Source organism: Ranitomeya imitator, chromosome 6 (assembly GCF_032444005.1).
Source record: "Ranitomeya imitator isolate aRanImi1 chromosome 6, aRanImi1.pri, whole genome shotgun sequence".
NCBI lineage: Eukaryota > Metazoa > Chordata > Amphibia > Anura > Dendrobatidae > Ranitomeya > Ranitomeya imitator.
Window position 1 is genome coordinate 575,429,942 of NC_091287.1, and position 19,917 is coordinate 575,449,858.

Sequence of the window (19,917 nt, forward strand, 5' to 3'; positions counted from 1 at the left end):
ACAGCTGTGTGTGATTATCACTGACACATTTGCAGCTTTCATCTTGGAGGAGCCCATACAATACAGCAGAGCTGTGAGAGCTGCAGCTGCTGACATGTTTTATAAGGAGACAAAGTTCAGTTCTGCTGTTATGTGTTATTACATGTCTCACCCTGGTAGTACCCCATCATTTATAATAAGCTCTGGAGGTGGAGTCTCCGGGAGATCTATGTCCGGCCCATAGATCTGAACGGCTCATTTTCGTATAAGAAAAATGAGTATTTCTATAGAACAAGACATGGGATTGCAGATATCAAGGTATCATTTTATTCAGCTATAGGCAGTGCTCAAATCACCTAGAGGTAGCGCTGGAAAAGTCTAGAGGTAGTGCGGAAGGGGTCCAGAGGTAGTGCTGGAAAAGCCTAGAGGTAGTGCAGAAAGGGCCTAGAGGTAATGCTGGAAAAGCCTAGAGGTAGTGTAGAAAGGGCCTAGAGGTAGCGCAGGAAGAGCCTAGAGGTAGTGTAGAAAGGGCCTAGAGGTAGCGCAGGAAGAGCCTAGAGGTTTTTCTAGAAGAGGCCAGAGGCAGCACTGGAAGAGCCTAGAGGTATTGCTGGAAAAGGCTAGAGGTAGTGCAGGAAGAGCCTAGAATTAGTGCTGGAAAAGCCTAGAGGTAGTGCAGAAAGAGCCTAGAGGTAGTGCTGGAGAAGCCTAGAGGTAGTGCAGGAAGAGCCTAGAGGTAATGCTGGAAAAGCCTAGAGGTAGTGCAGAAAGAGCCTAGAGGTAGTGCAGGAAGAGCCTAGAATTAGTGCTGGAAAAGCCTAGAGGTAGTGCAGAAAGAGCCTAGAGGTAGTGCAGGAAGAGCCTAGAATTAGTGCTGGAGAAGCCTAGAGGTAGTGCAGAAAGGGCCTAGAGGTAGCGCAGGAAGAGCCTAGAATTAGTGCTGGAGAAGCCTAGAGGTAGTGCAGAAAGGGCCTAGAGGTAGCGCAGGAAGAGCCTAGAGGTTTTTCTAGAAGAGCCTAGAGGCAGCACTGGAAGAGCCTAGAGGTATTGCTGGAAAAAGCTAGAGGTAGTGCAGGAAGGGCCTAGAGGTAGTGCAGGAAGAGCCTAGAATTAGTGCTGGAAAAGCCTAGAGGTAGTGCAGAAAGACCCTAGAGGTAGTGCTGGAGAAGCCTAGAGGTAGTGCAGGAAGAGCCTAGAGGTAATGCTGGAAAAGCCTAGAGGTATTGCAGGAAGAGCCTAGAGGTAGTGCAGGAAGAGCCTAGAATTAGTGCTGGAAAAGCCTAGAGGTAGTGCAGGAAGAGCCTAGAGGTAGTGCAGGAAGAGCCTAGAATTAGTGCTGGAGAAGCCTAGAGGTAGTGCAAAAACGGCCGAGGGGTAATGCTGGAAAAGCCTAGAGGTAATTAAAAGCCCTAGAGGCAGCACAGAAAGGGCCAATAGGCGTCCTCTAAGAATCTAGAGAGTGTTGGGAGGTCCTAAAGCCAATGCTAGAAGAGCCTAATGATACTGCTAGAAAGGACTAGAGTAATAAAACCAAAAACACATGGGCCACCTGCATAGCGAACAAGTCTGTAGGAACCTGTTCACACCACCAAAGAACTTGAAAACACAAAAGCGCACAGAGAGGTAAAAAAATACTCTGCTGTAAAAAAGTCACAGTAAATAAGCAAGTGCTAGTCAAAAAATGAAAAAATACAGGGTATTTAGTTAATACGTTTTTTTGCAAAAAAGTATGTTAAGCTGCTCCACCAATCACCAAGGTATACCCATAATAGAGCAGTCCTATCTAATGTATATAATCCCTATCTGATGTATTAAAAACCTGATCATCTGTATAGTACCTGTATGAACAGGGCTCAGAGAGAAAATATCCACGTTGAACATGCGAGATGGAACAGCTACAATGCAAATGACCCACAGAGGAGTGGTGGACTTATTTACTGTGACTTTTTTACAACAGAGTATTTTTTGACCTCTCTGTGCGCTTTTGTGTTTTCAAGTTCTTTGGTGGTGTGAACAGGTTTCTACAGACTTGTTCACTATGCAGGTGGCCCATGTAACATAGTAACATAGTAACATAGTAACATAGTTAGTAAGGCCGAAAAAAGACATTTGTCCATCCAGTTCAGCCTATATTCCATCATAATAAATACCCAGATCTACGTCCTTCTACAGAACCTAATAATTGTATGATACAATATTGTTCTGCTCCAGGAAGACATCCAGGCCTCTCTTGAACCCCTCGACTGAGTTCGCCATCACCACCTCCTCAGGCAAGCAATTCCAGATTCTCACTGCCCTAACAGTAAAGAATCCTCTTCTATGTTGGTGGAAAAACCTTCTCTCCTCCAGACGCAAAGAATGCCCCCTTGTGCCCGTCACCTTCCTTGGTATAAACAGATCCTCAGCGAGATATTTGTATTGTCCCCTTATATACTTATACATGGTTATTAGATCGCCCCTCAGTCGTCTTTTTTCTAGACTAAATAATCCTAATTTCGCTAATCTATCTGGGTATTGTAGTTCTCCCATCCCCTTTATTAATTTTGTTGCCCTCCTTTGTACTCTCTCTAGTTCCATTATATCCTTCCTGAGCACCGGTGCCCAAAACTGGACACAGTACTCCATGTGCGGTCTAACTAGGGATTTGTACAGAGGCAGTATAATGCTCTCATCATGTGTATCCAGACCTCTTTTAATGCACCCCATGATCCTGTTTGCCTTGGCAGCTGCTGCCTGGCACTGACAATGTGTTTTTGGTTTTATAATTGTTCTCTTGTTTCTACAAGACTGGGGAGTCCACCACTCCTCTGTGGGCCATTTGCATTGTAGCTGTTCCATCTCGCATGTTCAACGTGGATATTTTCTCTCTGAGCCCTCTTCATACAGGTACTATACAGATGATCAGGTTTTTAATACATCAGATAGGGATAGGCCTAGAGGTAGTAATGGAAGAGCCTAATGGTAGTAGTGCTAGAAAGGCCTAGAGGTAGTGCTGGAAGAGCCTAGAGATGGTCTTCAGGTCATTAGGGACTTTGTATTGATAAGTGTTTGTGGTCAGGTGTTGAAGTTTCACATATATCTGGTATCTCACACTGTTCACCTGGAAAAGTCATTGTTCATCCCGTGTCTCAAATTGAAATCTCTCAAACTCTCCATCTTCTCTTCAGGATATTAATTTACTGAAGGATTGTGGTCAGTGCTGAAGGCCACAGACAGAGAACAGAACAAGCTGTGGAGCGGCCCGGGTCCAAAGGAGAGAACGTCAGAGACAGCATATGAAGAGGTGAGTTCGGTGTAGGTAATCCATGGGGGGGCATCAGACACGGCCTATGAAGTGGTGAGTCCAGGGGTTCGGTATAGATAGTCCAGAGGGTTGACATCAGACACAGGACTATGAAGAGGTGAGTCCGGGGGTCCCGTGTACATAGTCCAAAGGGTGGGACATAAGGCAAAGGACTATTAAGAGGTGATTCCAGGGTCCGGTGTAGATAGTCCATAGGGTGGGACATCAGTCACAGGACTATGAAGAGGTGAGTCCGAGGTCTGGTGTACATAGTCCATAAGGGGGCATCAGACACGTCCTATGAAGAGGTGAGTCCGGGGTCCAGTGTAGATAGTCCTGAGTGTGGCACATCAGACACAGGGCTATGAAGAAGTGCGTCCTGGGGTCCTGGTGTGTTATACACTGCTCAAAAAAAGGGAACACTTAAACAACAGAATCTAACTCCAAGTAAATCAAACTTCTGTGAAATCAAACTGTCCACTAGCAACACTGATTGACAATCAATTTCACATGCTGTTGTGCAAATGGAATAGACAAGAGATGGAATTTATTGGCAATTATCAAGACCCCCTCAATAAAGGAGTGGTTCTGCAGGTGGGGACCACAGACCACATCTCAGTACCAATGCTTTCTGGCTGATGTTTTGGTCACTTTTAAATGTTGGTTGTGCTTTCACACTCGTGGTAGCATGAGACGGACTCTACAACCCACACAAGTGGCTCAGGTAGTGCAGCTCATCCAGGATGGCACATCAATGCGAGCTGTGGTAAGAAGGTTTACTGTGTGTCAGCGTAGTGTCCAGAGGCTGGAGGCGCTACCAGGAGACAGGCCAGTACACCAGGAGACGTGGAGGGGGCCGTAGAAGGGCAACAACCCAGCAGCAGGACCGCTACCTCAGCCTTTGTGCAAGGAGGAACAGGAGGAGCACTGCCAGAGCCCTGCAAATGACCAGCAGGTATCTGCACAAACGGTTAGAAACCGACTCCATGAGGATGGTCTGAGAGCCCGATGTCCACAGATGGGGGTTGTGCTCACAGCCCAACACCGTGCAGGATGCTTGGCATTTGCCACAGAACACCAGGATTGGGAAATTTGCCACTAGCACCCTGTGCTCTTCACAGATGAAAGCAGGTTTACACTGAGCACATGTGACAGAGTCTGGAGACGCCGTGGAGAGCGATCTGCTGCCTGCAACATCCTTCAGCATGACCGGTTTGGCAGTGGGTCAGTAATGGTGTGGGGTGGCATTTCTTTGGAGGGCCGCACAGCCCTCCGAGATGTGCTCGCCAGAGGTAGCCTGACTGCCATTAGGTACCGAGATGAGATCCTCAGACTCCTTGTGAGACCATATGCTGGTGCGGTTGGCCCTGGGTTCCTCCTAATGCAGGACAATGCCAGACCTCATGTGGCTGGAGTGTGTCAGCAGTTCCTGCAAGATGAAGGCATTGAAGCTATGGACTGGCCGCCCATTCCCCAGACCTGAATCCGAATTGAACTCATCTAGGACATCATGTCTCGCTCCATCCACCAACTGACTGTCCAGGAGTTGGTGGATGCTTTAGTCCAGGTCTGGGAGATCCCTCAGGAGACCATCCGCCGCCTCATCAGGAGCATGCCCAGGCGTTGTAGGGAGGTCACACAGGCACGTGGAGGCCACACACACTACTGAGCATCATTTCCTTGTCTTGAGGCATTTCCACTGATGTTGGATAATCCTGTAACTTCATTTTCCACTATGATTTTGAGCATCATTCCAACTCCAGACCTCCGTGGGATATTAGTTGTGATTTACGTTGATCATTTTTAGGTTTTATTGTTCTCAACACATTCCACTATGTAATGAATAAAGATTTACACCTGGAATATTTCACTCAGTGATATCTAGGATGTGGGATTTGAGTGTTCCCTTATTTGAGCAGTGTATGTAGTGTTATGTAATATGTTATATGAAGTATTGTGTTCTGTGTAGTGTTGTGTGCAGTATTGTGGTATTGGCAGTGTTTTTTATGTGCAGTGGTGTGTTGTGTTCTGTGTTGTTTTGTGTTGTGTGCAGTATTGTGTTTTGGGCAGTGTTGTATTGTGTGCAGTGTTGTGTTTTGTTGTGTGTAGTGATGAGTGAATATACTCGTTACTCGAGAATTCTCGAGCATGCTCGGGGGTGCTCCGAGTATTTTTTAGTGCTCGGAGATTGTTTTTCTTGCCGCAGCTGAATGATTTACATCTGTTAGCCAGCATAAGTACATGTGGGGGTTGTCTGGTTGCTAGGGAATCCCCACATGTACTTATGCTGGCTAACAGATGTAAATCATTCAGCTGCGGCAAGAAAAACTAAATCTCCGAGCACTAAAAAATACTTGGAGTAACGAGTATATTCGCTCATCACTAGTTGTGTGCAGTGTTGTGTTCTGTGTAGTGTTGTATGTTGTTTTGTGTTCTGATCAGTGTTGTGTTCTGTGTTTTTGTGTGCAGTGTTTTGTTGTGTGCAGTGTTGTGTTCTGGGCAGTGTGTTCTGTGCAGTGGTGTGTGTTGTTTTGTGTTCTGTTCAGTGTTGTGTGCAGTGTTGTGTTCTGTGTTGTTTTGTGTTATGTGCTGTGTTGTGTTCTGTTCACTTGTGTTCTGTGCAGTTGTGTGTTGTTTTCTGTGCAGTATTGTGTGTTGTTCTATTCAGTTTTGTGTTCTGTGCAGTGTCCTGCTGTCTAGTGTTGTATTTTGTGTGTTATGTGCAGTGTTGTTTGTTGTTTTGTGTTCTGTTCAGTGTTCTGTGCATTTGTTTGTTGAGTTCTGTGCAATGTTGTGTTGTGTTCTGTGCAGTGTTGTGTTCTGTGTAGTGTTTTTTGTTGTTTTGTGTTCTGTGCAGTGCTGTATTGTGTGTTGTGTGCAGAGTTGTGTTTTGTGCAGTGCTGTGTTCTTGTTTTGTGTTCTGTGCAGTGTTGTGTTTTATGCTGTGTTCTGTGCAGTTGTGTGTTGTATTCTGTGTAGTGTTGTGTGCAGTACTGTGTTTTGTGTTCTGTGGTGTGCTGTGTGCAGTGTTTTGTGTTGTGTGCAGTGTTCTGTGTTGTGTTCTGTGCAGTGTTGTGTGTTGTTCTGTGCAGTGTTCTGTGTTGTGTGCAGTGCTGTGTTTTGTGTTCTGTGTTGGGTGCAGTGTTATGTGTTGTTTTCTGTTCTGTGCAGTGTTATGTTGTGCTTTGTGTTGTTCTGAGTTGTGTTCTGTACAGTGTTGTGTTCTGTGCAGTGTTGTGTTCTGTGCAGTGTTGTGTGCAGTGTTGTGTGCAGTGTTTTGTGTTGTGTGCAGTGTTTTGTGTTGTGTGCAGTGTTTTGTGTTGTGTGCAGTGTTCTGTGTTGTGTGCAGTGCTGTGTTTTGTGTTCTGTGTTGCGTTCTGTGTTGTGTACAGTGTTCTGTTCTGTGCATTGTTGTGTTGTGTTATGTGCAGTGTTCTGTGTTGTGTGCAGTGCTGTGTTTTGTGTTCTGTGTTGTGTGCAGTGTTGTGTGCATTGTTTTGTGATGTGTTGTGTGCAGTGTTATGTGTTGTTTTCTGTTCTCTGCAGTGTTATGTTCTTTGCAGTGTTGTGTTGTGTTTTGGTCAGTGTTGTGTGTTGTTTTGTGTTCTGTTCAGTGTTCTGTTTTGTGCAGTGTTCTGTCTTGTTTTGTGTTCTGTGCAGTGTTGTGTGCAGTGTTTGTGTTGTTCTGTGCATTGTTGTGTGCTGTGTTTTGTGTTGTGTGCCGTGTTCTGTGTTGTGTTCCATGCAATGTTTTGCTCTTTTGTTCCACGTGTTGCGGAGGTTTAGTGTCCTGTTGTGTGACTCTTGGACAGTGCTGTGTTTTCTGTCTTCTGGCAGTATTGTCTGTTGTTCTGTGTTGTGTTGTTGTGTGTGTTGTTCCATGTTGTGTTTTGTGTTGTGTGCAGTGTTCTGTGCAGTGTTTTGTGTTATTTTGTGTTGTTCTGTGTTGTGTGCAGTGTTCTGTGTTGTGTTCTGTGCAGTGTTCTGTGTTGTGCTTGGCGTTGTGTGCAGTGTTCTGTGTTGTGTTCCATGCAGTGTTTTGCTCTTTGCGTGTTGCGGAGGTTTAGTGTCCTGTTGTGTGACTCTAGGACGGTGCTGTGTTTTCTGTCTTCTGGCAGTGTTGTGTGTTGTTCTGTGTTTTGTTTTGTGCTGTGTGCAGTGTTCTGTGTGTTGTTCTGTGTTGTGTTTTGTGTTCCGTGCAGTGTTCTGTGTTGTGTTCTGTGCAGTGTTGTGTGTAGTGTTCTGTGCAGTGTTTTGTGTTATTTTGTGTTGTTCTGTGTTGTGTGCAGTGTTGTGTGTTGTGTGCAGTGTTCTGTGCAGTGTTTTGTGTTGTTCTGTGTTGTGTGCAGCATTCTGTGTTATGCTTGGCGTTGTGTGCCGTGTTCTGTGTTGTGTTCTGTGCAGTGTTTTGCCCTTTTGTTCCGCGTGTTGCGGAGGTTTAGTGTGCTGTTGTGTGACTCTAAGACAGTGCCGTATTTTCTGTCTTCGAATTGTGTTGTGTGTTGTTCTGTGTTTTGTGCTGTGTGCAGTGTTCTGCATGTTGTTGTGTGTTGTGTTCTGTGTTGTGTTCTGTGTTGTGTTCTGTGTTGTGTTCAGTGTTGTGTTCCGTGCAGTGTTCTATGTTGTGTTCTGTGCAGTGTTTTGTGTTATTTTGTGTTGTTCTGTGTTGTGTGCAGTGTTCTGTGTTGTGTTTTGTGTTGTGTTCAGTGTTGTGTTCCGTGCAGTGTTCTGTGTTGTGTTCTGTGCAGCGTTGTGTTGTGTGCAGTGTTTTGTGTTATTTTGTGTTGTTGTGTGCAGTGTTCTGTGTTGTGTTGTTCTGTGTTGTGCTTGGCGTTGTGTGCCATGTTCTGTGTTGTGTTCCGTGCAGTGTTCTGTGCAGTGTTGTGTGTTGTGTGCAGTGTTTTGTGTTATTTTGTGTTGTTCTGTGTTGTGTGCCGTGTTCTGTGTTGTGTTCCGTGCAGTGTTATGCCCTTTTGTTCCGCGTGTTGCGGAGGTTTAGTGTCCTGTTGTGTGACTCTAGGACGGTGCTGTGTTTTCTGTCTTCTGGCAGTGTTGTGTGTTGTTCTGTGTTTTGTTTTGTGTTTTGTGCTGTGTGCAGTGTTCTGTGTGTTGTTCTGTGTTGTGTTGTGTTTTGTGTTGTGTTCTGTGCAGTGTTCTGTGTTGTGTTCTGTGCAGTGTTGTGTGTAGTGTTCTGTGCAGTGTTTTGTGTTATTTTGTGTTGTTCTGTGTTGTGTGCAATGTTGTGTGTTGTGTGCAGTGTTCTGTGCAGTGTTTTGTGTTGTTCTGTGTTGTGTGCAGTATTCTGTGTTGTGCTTGGCGTTGTGTGCCGTGTTCTGTGTTGTGTTCTGTGCAGTGTTTTGCCCTTTTGTTCTGCGTGTTGCGGAGGTTTAGTGTGCTGTTGTGTGACTCTAGGACAGTGCCGTATTTTCTTTCTTCGAGTTGTGTTGTGTGTTGTTCTGTGTTTTGTGCTGTGTGCAGTGTTCTGCATGTTGTTGTGTGTTGTGTTCTGTGTTGTGTTCTGTGTTGTGTTCAGTGTTGTGTTCCGTGCAGTGTTCTATGTTGTGTTCTGTGCAGTGTTTTGTGTTATTTTGTGTTGTTCTGTGTTGTGTGCAGTGTTCTGTGTTGTTTTGTGTTGTGTTCAGTGTTGTGTTCCGTGCAGTGTTCTGTGTTGTGTTCTGTGCAGCGTTGTGTTGTGTGCAGTGTTTTGTGTTATTTTGTGTTGTTGTGTGCAGTGTTCTGTGTTGTGTTTTGTGTTGTTCTGTGTTGTGCTTGGCGTTGTGTGCCATGTTCTGTGTTGTGTTCCGTGCAGTGTTCTGTGCAGTGTTGTGTGTAGTGTTTTGTGTTATTTTGTGTTGTTCTGTGTTGTGTGCCGTGTTCTGTGTTGTGTTCCGTGCAGTGTTTTGCCCTTTTGTTCCACGTGTTGCGGAGGTTTAGTGTCCTGTTGTGTGACTCTAGGACGGTGCTGTGTTTTCTGTCTTCTGGCAGTGTTGTGTGTTGTTCTGTGTTTTGTTTTGTGTTTTGTGCTGTATGCAGTGTTGTGTTTTGTGTTGTGTTCCGTGCAGTGTTCTATGTTGTGTTCTGTGCAGTGTTTTGTGTTATTTTGTGTTGTTCTGTGTTGTGTGCAGTATTCTGTGTTGTGCTTGGCGTTGTGTACAGTGTTCTGTGTTGTGTTCTGTGCAGTGTTTTGCTCTTTTGTTCCGCGTGTTGCGGAGGTTTAGTGTGCTGTTGTGTGACTCTAGGACAGTGCCGTATTTTCTGTCTTCGGGTTGTGTTGTGTGTTGTTCTGTGTTTTGTGCTGTGTGCAGTGTTCTGCGTGTTGTTGTGTGTCGTGTTCTGTGTGGTGTTTTGTGTTGTGTTCAGTGTTGTGTTCCGTGCAGTGTTCTATGTTGTGTTCTGTGCAGTGTTTTGTGTTATTTTGTGTTGTTCTGTGTTGTGTGCAGTGTTCTGTGTTGTGTTCAGTGTTGTGTTCCGTGCAGTGTAATGTGTTGTGTTCTGTGCAGTGTTGTGTGCTGTGTGCAGTGTTTTGTGTTATTTTGTGTTGTTGTGTGCAGTGTTCTGTGTTGTGTTTTGTGTTGTTCTGTGTTGTGCTTGGCATTGTGTGCCATGTTCTGTGTTGTGTTCCGTGCAGTGTTGTGTGCAGTGTTTTGTGTTATTTTGTGTTGTTCTGTGTTGTGTTCCGTGCAGTGTTTTGCCCTTTTTTTCCGCGTGTTGCAGAGGTTTAGTGTCCTGTTGTGTGCCCTATTTTCTGTCTTGGGGCTGTGTTGGGGGTGTCAGTCTTCCTCCTATCAGCTGTCTCAGCTGCTCCACACCCATCTCTGACCCATTCAGTGACACATGGCAGCCAAACATCAGGAGCTGAGAGCGCTGCGTCAGCGGCACTACACTGCGCGACCCGAGATTCCTCCACAGATTCTCAGTGTTTTTGTAGTGAGGCCCCACTCATGAGAAGATGGTGACCGCGGCCTCGTCCCACTGATGATTCAGAGGCAGAATAATGGAGACCTGCATCCCACAGTGACCGGGAAAGGGGGCAATGTTCTGACCTTCTGACTCTCAGGCTCCATATCTCACCATCCACTGATGAACGTGAGACCGCCATCATTTATCGACCATCATCTCCTCTATCTCATACGTAAATGTGACTTGTGACTATTTAGCATATAATTAGTTATGCAGATTCTCATTATGTAATTTTTATTATGTTGTTAGTATTTGTAAATCCCCCTTTGGTTTTCACCACAGCCCGAATCCTTCTGCTCTCAATCAGATTCTAGCAGGTCTCCGCAGATCTCTGACCCCAGGTCTCTTCTTCACGTTCCCCCTGTTGGTGCCCATCGGTCGCCTCACTGGGGCCTGTATACAGCTGTTTCTTCACCTCTCCCCACAAGTGCTGGATTAGGTTGAGGTCTGGAGACTGTGGGGACAATCCAGCACATCCACTTCACTGTCACTGACCTAGGTCTTCTCCAATCTCGCCACATGCTTCAGGTCGTTGTCCTGCTGGGACACTATGTCATCCTCTTCATACCCATAGTACTATAGTGCACAGAGTAACTCATCTTGTAGGATACTCACACATAGCCATCATTGAGACCACCATCGATCCTGGTCAAGTATCCAACACCTCTGGCTGTGAAACAACCCAGTATCATCAGGCTTCCTCCACCAAACTTGACCTTTCCTTCAATTTCTCGATCTGCTAGCCCCTTTTTCCTTGTTTCTTCCAGACCCATTTGCAGCCATCAGAGCCATCTATGGACTTTCATCTCATCGCTCCAAATCACCCGTTTCCAATCTTCTGCTGTCCACTTTTCATACTTTTCTGCAAACACAAACCGACACTTCTGATGATGATATTGCAGTTAAGGCGTCTTCACTTTATGCAGACTTTAGGAACGCGTCTCGTAGGATGCTTGCATGGACGTCTGTGATCTCATACGAGTCTCCTCCACTGCCGTGTTTGTCGCCCAGAATGGATAGACCTTGTGATGAGCCGATTTGCTGGCTCACATATTTTGCCTGGACGTCCACCTCTTGGCTTCTAAATGGATGGACGGACTTCATTGCGTATTCTTGATGTACACATGATGCAGTTTGGTAATTTTCTTGACTGAAAGACCACAAATGATGAGCTGGAGGATGCAGTTTCTGTTTTCTTGGGAAATGTTCTTCATGACTGCTCCTCAGTTTAAATCAATGACCTTGTGTAATACGGTATGAGATAGCTAAGATGATCGTCTATTAAATTATAGCAGTCTCACGTTCGAAGCAGTAGTGGATGGTGAGCTATGGAGCCTGAAAGTTAGAAGGTCAAAACATTGTTACTAGTGATGAGCAAGTGAGCGCCTCACTCGGGTTTTCCGAGCATGCTCGGGTGTTCTCCAAGTATTTTAGGCGTGCTCATAGATTGTTTGTGTCACCGCAGCTGTTAGACAGCCTGAATACATGTGGGGGTTGCCTGTTTGTTAGGGAATCACTGCATGCGTTCAGGTTGTCTAACAGCCGCAAATCATGCAGCTGCGGTGACACATAATCTACGAGAGCGCCCAAGATACTCAGGGACCACCCGAGCATGCTCAGAAAACTCGAGTAATGGGCACACTCGCTCATCACTAATTGTTACCTTCTGCTCGGTAGTGTATATTTATATATATGAGATGAGCCCCATATTTATGAGACGAACCCAATATTTATAGTAGACGAGCCCCATTTCTATAGGACATGAGCCATATATTTATAGGAGACGAGCCCAATATTTATAGTAGACGAGCCCCATATCTATAGGAGACGAGCCCCGTATTTATAATAGACGAGCCCCATATCTATAGGAGACGAGCCCCATAATTATAGGAGACATGCCCCATATTTAGGAGGTGAGCTCCATATTTATAGGAGACGAGCCCCATATCTATAGGAGACGAGCCCCATAATTATAGGAGACATGCCCCATATTTAGGAGGTGAGCTCCATATTTATAGGAGATGTGCCCCATATCTATAGGAGACGAGCCCCATATCTATAGGACATGAGCCATATATTTATAGGAGACGAGCCCCATATTTATAGGAGACATGCCCCATATTTAGGAGGCGAGCCCCATATTCATAGGAGGCGAGCCCCATATTCATAGGAGACGAGCCCCATATTTATAGGAGACGAGCCCCATATCTATAGGAGACGAGCCCCATATCTATAGGAGACGAGCCCCATATTTATAGGAGACGAGCCCCATATCTATAGGAGACGAGCCCCATATTTATAGGAGACGAGCCCCATATCTATAGGACATGAGCCATATATTTATAGGAGACATGCCCCATATTTAGGAGGTGAGCCCCATATTTATAGGAGATGTGCCCCATATCTATAGGAGACGAGCCCCATATCTATAGGAGACGAGCCCCATATCTATAGGAGACGAGCCCCATATTTATAGGAGACGAGCCCCATATCTATAGGACATGAGCCATATATTTATAGGAGACGAGCCCCATATTTATAGGAGACATGCCCCATATCTATAGGAGACGAGCCCCATATCTATACGAGACATGCCCCATATCTATAGGAGACGAGCCCCATATCTATAGGAGACGAGCCCCATATTTATAGGAGACGAGCCCCATATTTATAAGAGACGTACCCCATATCTATAGGAGACATGCCCCATATTTATAGGAGACGAGCCCCATATCTATAGGAGACGTGCCCCATATCTATAGGAGACGAGCCACATAGTTATAGGAGACGAGCCCAATATCTATAGGAGACGAGCCACATATTTATAGGAGACGAGCCCCATATTTATAGGAGACAAGCCCAATATTTATAGTAGACGAGCCCCATATCTATAGGAGACGAGCCCCATATCTATAGGAGACGAGCCCCATATCTATAGGAGACGAGCCCCATATCTATAGGAGACGAGCCCCATATTTATAGGAGACGAGCCCCATATCTATAGGAGACGAGCCCCATATTTATAGGAGACGAGCCCCATATCTATAGGAGGCGAGCCCCATATTTATAGGAGACGTGCCCCATATCTATAGCTGACGAGCCCAATATTTATAGGAGACTAGCCCCATATGTATAGGAGACGAGCCACATATCTATAGGAGACAAGCCCAATATCTATAGGAGACGAGACCAATATTAATAGGAAACGTGCCCCATATCTATAGGAGACGAGCCCCATATCTATAGGAGACGAGCCACATAGTTATAGGAGACGAGCCCCATATCTATAGGAGGCGAGCCCCATATTTATAGGAGACGTGCCCCATATCTATAGCTGACGAGCCCAATATTTATAGGAGACGAGCCCCATATCTATAGGAGACGAGCCCCATATCTATAGGAGACGAGCCACATAGTTATAGGAGACGAGCCCAATATCTATAGCAGACGAGCCACATATTTATAGGAGACGAGACCAACATTTATAGGAGACGAGCCCCATATTTATAGGAGATGAGTTCAATATTTATGAGACGAGCCCAATATTTATAGGAGTTGAGCACGATATTTATAGGAAATGTGCCCAAAATTTATAGTTGAAGAGACCAACATTTATAGGAGACATTTCCAATATTTATAGATGAACCCAATATTTATAGGAGACATGTCCAATATTTATAGATGAACCCAATATTTATAGGAGACGTGCCCAATATTTATAGGAGACTAGCACCATTTTTCCAATCGACTCTATGGGGTAGGTTTTTCTTGGTGAGGTCCATCAAGGGCTTCGCAAGGCTACTATAGTTTTGTACAAAGTGCCTATAGTAACCTGCAGTGCCTAAAAAGGACATCACCTACTTCTTGGTCCTGGGGGTGGGCCAGGACGCTATAGCATCCACTTTCCAAGGCTCTGGCTTCAGAGTTCCCCCGCCAGTCCGGTGCCCCAGGTAGTGGACCTCGCTCATGCCCATTTGGCACTTTCCCGGCTTGAAGCCTGCTTGGTGAATGCGCCCGAGCACCTTCTGCTGCTCTTAGAGAGCCTCCATTAAGCGAGACATGAACTGAGTCCCCTGGTCGGTAAGCATCTCCTTGGGAAATCCTACTCAAGAGAAGATGGCCAACTGGGCATTCGCCACCTTATCCGCCCTGAGGACAGAGCCACTGCCTCTGGATACCTACTAGCATAGTCTACCACAGTAAGGATGAAACGCTTTCCTAAAACGCTTTCCTAAACTGCTGGGGACGGCCAGTGGTCCCACAATGTCCACCGCGATCCTCTGGAAAAGGTTCCTCTATCACTGGCAAAGAGATCTTTGGGAGCAGGCCCTGACTTTCCCACTCTTTGACACGATACAGGAGCGGCAGTAGTTGGTCACGTCTGTCCCCATTTTGGGCCAATAGAAATGGTGAGACAGTTGGGCCTTAGTTTTGCTGATCCCCAAGTGTCCAGGGAGTGGAATCTCATGGGCAAACCGTAACAACTCATCCCTAAATTGGTAGGGTACGACCAGCTGTCTATCCCTCAACCACTTCTGTTGGAGTTTACAGGGAACCATCTCCCGCTACAACCTCTCTTGCTCCCAGATTACCCTCTCCTTATCAGTCTCGGAGGTGGGCTTCTCAGTGAGGTTCAATGTCTCCAGGCTGGCAATCTGAGTGCAGAGCTGCCTGGAACTCCTGGCTGGAGGCAGCCAGAAGTGACGTTAGGGTCCCATCCTCACGGGGACCCTCTGGGACCTGCTCTGGGTCCGTAACAGGATCAGTTATTACTGTGGCGGAGGAGGGTCCTGAAAGCAGGGCGTTACTTGCGTCCTGGCCACACTGACTGCGGGTGATAGCGGCTATATAGGCCGTCTCCCCGGGGAATAGCACAAAACCATCAGCCTGCCCGGCTATGGGTACTACCTCCCCATCCTTCCCTACTACCTCAGGAGCAGTGCTAATTATGGGGCAGCTATCATCAGCCAGGTCACCTTCCTTTGTGACACTGGTCCACTGCACGGCATCACCTGCTTCAGGGTCCCTGTGTCTCTCCCCATTCCCCTTAGCATGGACACTTGCTCCTGTTAGGGGGCCCTCAGCAATATCACCCCACAACGTGACATGGCCGAGTTCTCCTGTATCTCCAGATACATCATTATCGGGTAAAGCATTGACACTCACATCATTAGCATGAACATTACCATCAGTATCAGATCGGGGATGGGTGTCGGGGACATAAGCAAACATCCTCCCCAAATCAGTTCCCAACAAGACGTTTGTGGGTATGTTTGCGGACACCCCCACTTTCTCCACCCCACTCCTGGCACCCCAATCTATAAAAACCCGGGCCATCGGTAAGGGACAGCGGACGCCCCTAATCCCAGTGACAGTCAGGGATTTCCCCGGGATAATCTCTTCAGAGGTCACCAGTTGGGGTCGGATGAAGGTTCGTTCGGCCCAGGTGTCCTTGAGGCCTACAGTATCATACAATTATTAGGTTCTGTAGAAGGACGTAGATCTGGGGATTTATTATGATGGAATATAGGCTGAACTGGATGGACAAATGTCTTTTTTCGGCCTTACTAACTATGTTACTATGTTACAGTGACAGTGTCCTCCACAATGACAGTCTGCAAATTTTCACAGACCCTCCCAACTGTCCCATTCGCAAAAAGAACTGCTGTATTAGGCCCTGGGGCCTTTGATGGGGGATCTTCTTCTGCTTCTCCGGACAAGTGGTGCTGAGGTGTCCAGTCCAACTGCAGAAATAACACTTGCATGGATCACATGTAGGCCTTGTGTTGGCAAAGGGAACAAGGCCTCCGGAGGGTCGGCTGGCAGGGCAGGGATGGTGGTCGATGGCTTATTCCCTTTCCAGCTGGCGATGACCGGCTTCCGCACCTCCGGTTTATGATTGGCCTCGTAGGTGTCGGCATTCTGCGCTGCTTTATCCGCTTTTTTTGGCTCCCGGTCCATTACGAACTGTCGCACTGGTCTTTCACCATCAGGTCCTTTAGCTGCTCACTGGTGGTTACTGACAGTCCTTGGGTCCACTGCTCAAAGTGGGTTCTGAGCCCATGCGCCACATCGCTGTAGCTGTCGTGTGGTCCACGTTGGAGGTTCCGGAACCTTTTTACGGTAGACCTCAGGAGTCAGCTGGTACTTTTTTATCAGGGCCTGCTTGATGGCCTCATAATCTCCATCCTGGTCTCGAGGGAGAGAAGCAAACGCCTCCAGAGATTTTCCTCTGAGCCCTGGATTTAAATATCATTGTGTACAAAGAGAGAAAAGACTAGACTAATAATGGTATGCAGACCACCCCATGGTAAGAAAAATAGAACAGCTTTATTTAAACCTCAAAAAGACAGACATGTAATAAAACCATTTAAAAAGGCCTGAATATAGGACCAATGGCCACCACCCCTTATGTACCATATAAAGTGTACCATAACCAAAGTATGTATAATGGATACAAGTCAAAGATAGACAATACAATTGGTTATAGAGTTGCACAATATGAAGTATCTCTAGTTCATAGATCTACTGGAAGCGGCACAATGACCAAAATGGAGCTAAATAATTGCACACAATATGTTGTAAAAATAACCCCATGAGTGTAATGTAGTACAAGCCAAATGCCCAATATAAAGAATATGAAGCCCCATATATAAGGTAGATCATAATATAATAAGCTGATCTATTTTTCTTACCATTGGCTGGTGTGCATACCATTATTAGTCTAGTCTTTTCTCTCTTTGTACAGTTTTGTCCCCACAGACGAGGTTTTGCACCTGGCAGTATTATTGTTATAGGAGTGCGCCCTATTTATATATGTTTACTGGAGTTAAATATCGGGCCCATTGGTCCTCAGCCAGCTGGTGCTGTCTGCAGGCTTTTTCAAATCCCAGCAGAAAGATGTCCAAGTTCCCGTCCTTGTCCATCACTGGAAAGTGCTCTAGCCGGGGTTTAAAGGTTGTTGCATTATTGGACTCACAGCTCCGTGGGTTAGACGGCGCTATGCCGAGTTGGGCCATCTGTAGCTCATGGTCTCGCTGAGCTTGGGCCTGCCACTCGGCTCTCTCAGCCTCTCGCTGGGCTTGGGTCAGCCGCTCGACAGCCTCCTGTTCAGCTCACTCCTGGTGTTGCTGAATTCGCCTCAGCCATTGCGGGGCATAGTTGCAGAGCCATTTGCAGATAGGGGTCCACGCTGCCCTGGTCGCTGATGCAGCTTGCACATATAGGTGGGTCCCCTGGAGCAGTATTATCCATACTTTGGCTGACCCATCTCCGCTGAGCTCTGAAGACGGGTTGGCTCTGCTTCATGTCGCACCAGTTCAGCGATCATTTGTTCTGTTTTTGCCCAGGGGGTCAATGCCTTTGGTCGTACATATTCCAGCAAGAGTCTCCTTTTTCTGCAGATTATAGCAGGACTCTTCCATCATAGCCATATTTGCCAAATAAAAGATAGGACAGAATAACGAAGAGGGGTAGGGTGTAACTGCTACACATACAGTATAGTCTCAGATCTAATAAACACTGAGTTCGATCTTCAAAGCTTTTTGCGCATGGTCCTTGCAAAAACAGTGCAAGTTTTAGTGAGAGGAATGATTGCTCAAACCAGATCACTAATGCTCTATGACCCCACCACTCTGCCACCAATTTGTCATGAAAACTCTTCACTTTTAATCATGCACTTGCAGCTCTCTGGTGCTCCCCTTACCCTCAGGTCAGTTAGGGAACTGCACCTAGGGTAAGTAGTCATCGGAGAGGCTGCCCTGTCGTGTGCTGGTTATTGGGGCACTCTGCAGTGAGGATGGTATATATATCCCCAGTCCCAGAGCACATATATAAACCTCCATCTGTCACTGGCAGGATCCCCCAATAACACCAGAACGGTATGCTGCCACCAGCTCCTTGATAGATATAAGCCGGTCTGTTACCAAGCCTATATTGGGTCAGAAACCAACCCCAAGTAGCGTGAATTTGCGCAGAGTACGTGTTGGATTGTTCATAGAGCAAGAATAACGAAGCTAGCAAATTTATAAGTTTACTCCAGAAAAAAATGGCAGTGTTTACAAAACGTATTACAAAAAAAGACAAAATACAAAAATGTACAAACATTTATAAAATAAAAGGGATAAAAGTACAAAACTGTTGTGAGTTCTGTGATCAAGCTCCCTCCTGTGGTCACGAGTGGCACTGCGGCTTCTGAGTTTCCTTCCTCAGGTGACAAGGTTAAGTCGTTAGGTGCTGCTCTATTTAACTCCACCTAGTGCTTTGATCCTGGCCTCCAGTCAATGTTCTAGTATTGGTCTTGTTTCCTCCTGGATCGTTCCTGTGGCCTGTCTGCTCAGCATAAGCTAAGTTCTGCTTGTGTTACTTTTTGTTGCTTTATTTTCTGTCCAGCTTGCGTTTTTGGTTTTGCTTGCTTGCTGGAAGCTCTGAGACGCAGAGGGAGCACCTCCGTACCGTTAGTCGGTGCGGAGGGTCTTTTTGCCCCTCTGCGTGGTTGTTTGTAGGTTTTTGTGTTGACCGCAAAGCTATCTTTCCTATCCTCGGTCTATTCAGTAAGTCGGGCCTCACTTTGCTAAATCTATTTCATCTCTGTGTTTGTGTTTTCATCTTACTCACAGTCATTATATGTGGGGGGCTGCCTTTTCCTTTGGGGTATTTCTCTGAGGCAAGGTAGGCTTATTTTTCTATCTTCAGGTCTAGCTAGTTTCTCAGGCTGAGCCGAGTTGCATAGGGAGCGTTAGGCGCAATCCACGGCTACCTCTAGTGTTGTTTGATAGGTTTAGGGATTGCGGTCAGCAGAGTTCCCACGTCTCAGAGCTCGTCCTATGTTTTGTGGTTTTTGTCAGGTCACTTATTGTGCTCTGAACTTCAAGGTCCATTGTGGTTCTGAATTACCTATTCATAACACAAAACTTACTAAATATCAGTCACGGGTATGACGTGTCGATAAAGGGGAGGAGAGTTCCCAGAGAATTGATTCAGTACCACAGCATGGTGTTCTCAGCTGTCTCTGGTTCTGAATGCATGCTAAAATGAACATTCCCGTTTTATTGTTGAAGGACCGTAGACGCGCAGTCGCGCGAAAGAACCGTCGTCCTCACACTCCACCTTCCACTTCCCTGCTGCAGATGTTTTAAGGATTTGCAATAAACTTTGGATTTTACAGACCGGTGAGTGCCACCCTTCTTTTCTCTCACTCAGGGACTATTAGTGTTGATTCTTCTGGGTGGGCACCAGGGAGTCCAGGTGTACATGCGTACAGCGCTTTTGGTTTTTGCACATTGGACCACTGTGTCATAGGTGCAACAGCAGTGCGGATCACTGTGCGTTTCTTTGTGTGATTTTTTTTTATGGTACGGCCATAAACTTAGGGACTCCCATCTTGCTGACCTCACATGTGGGCTGTTTTCTGGGAGGTACACCTATTAACACGGTTTATCTGTGAAATGCTGGTGGGCAGAAATCTATTTCCCAGGTTTCCGACGGCCCTAAATGCCGCAAAACGCTGCCATGCGTAGCCCCAATTTCCCAGATCCTGGAAATCTAATTTTCATGTTTTTAGGAATACTGTGTTATTAAATTTGACTTTGAGCATTCTGCTTCAGAAACAAAGAGATTCTTGGCAGGAAAACACACTTAGCTCTGCTAGCTGGCAGAGCCATAAAACTCATATTCTAGAATGACCATTTGGTTGA

General features: G+C 46.2%; 1 protein-coding gene across 7 annotated transcripts in view; it reads left to right on the plus strand.

The window, feature by feature from the left end:
• LOC138643269 (alanine aminotransferase 2) overlaps positions 1-19,917 on the plus strand; it is a 159,670-nt gene that overhangs the window by 70,872 nt on the left and 68,881 nt on the right. For 4 of the 7 annotated variants that reach the window (XM_069732180.1, XM_069732182.1, XM_069732181.1 and 1 more), the window contains exon 2: positions 3,147-3,262. The exons of 2 other annotated variants lie outside the window; for them this stretch is intronic. In XM_069732180.1, the coding sequence (XP_069588281.1) occupies positions 3,255-3,262 (8 nt within the window). In that variant the 5' untranslated portion in view covers positions 3,147-3,254. Of the gene's footprint in view, positions 1-3,146; positions 3,263-19,286; positions 19,393-19,917 lie in introns of those variants that run through there. One more of the 7 variants, XM_069732188.1, reaches the window with a different exon arrangement.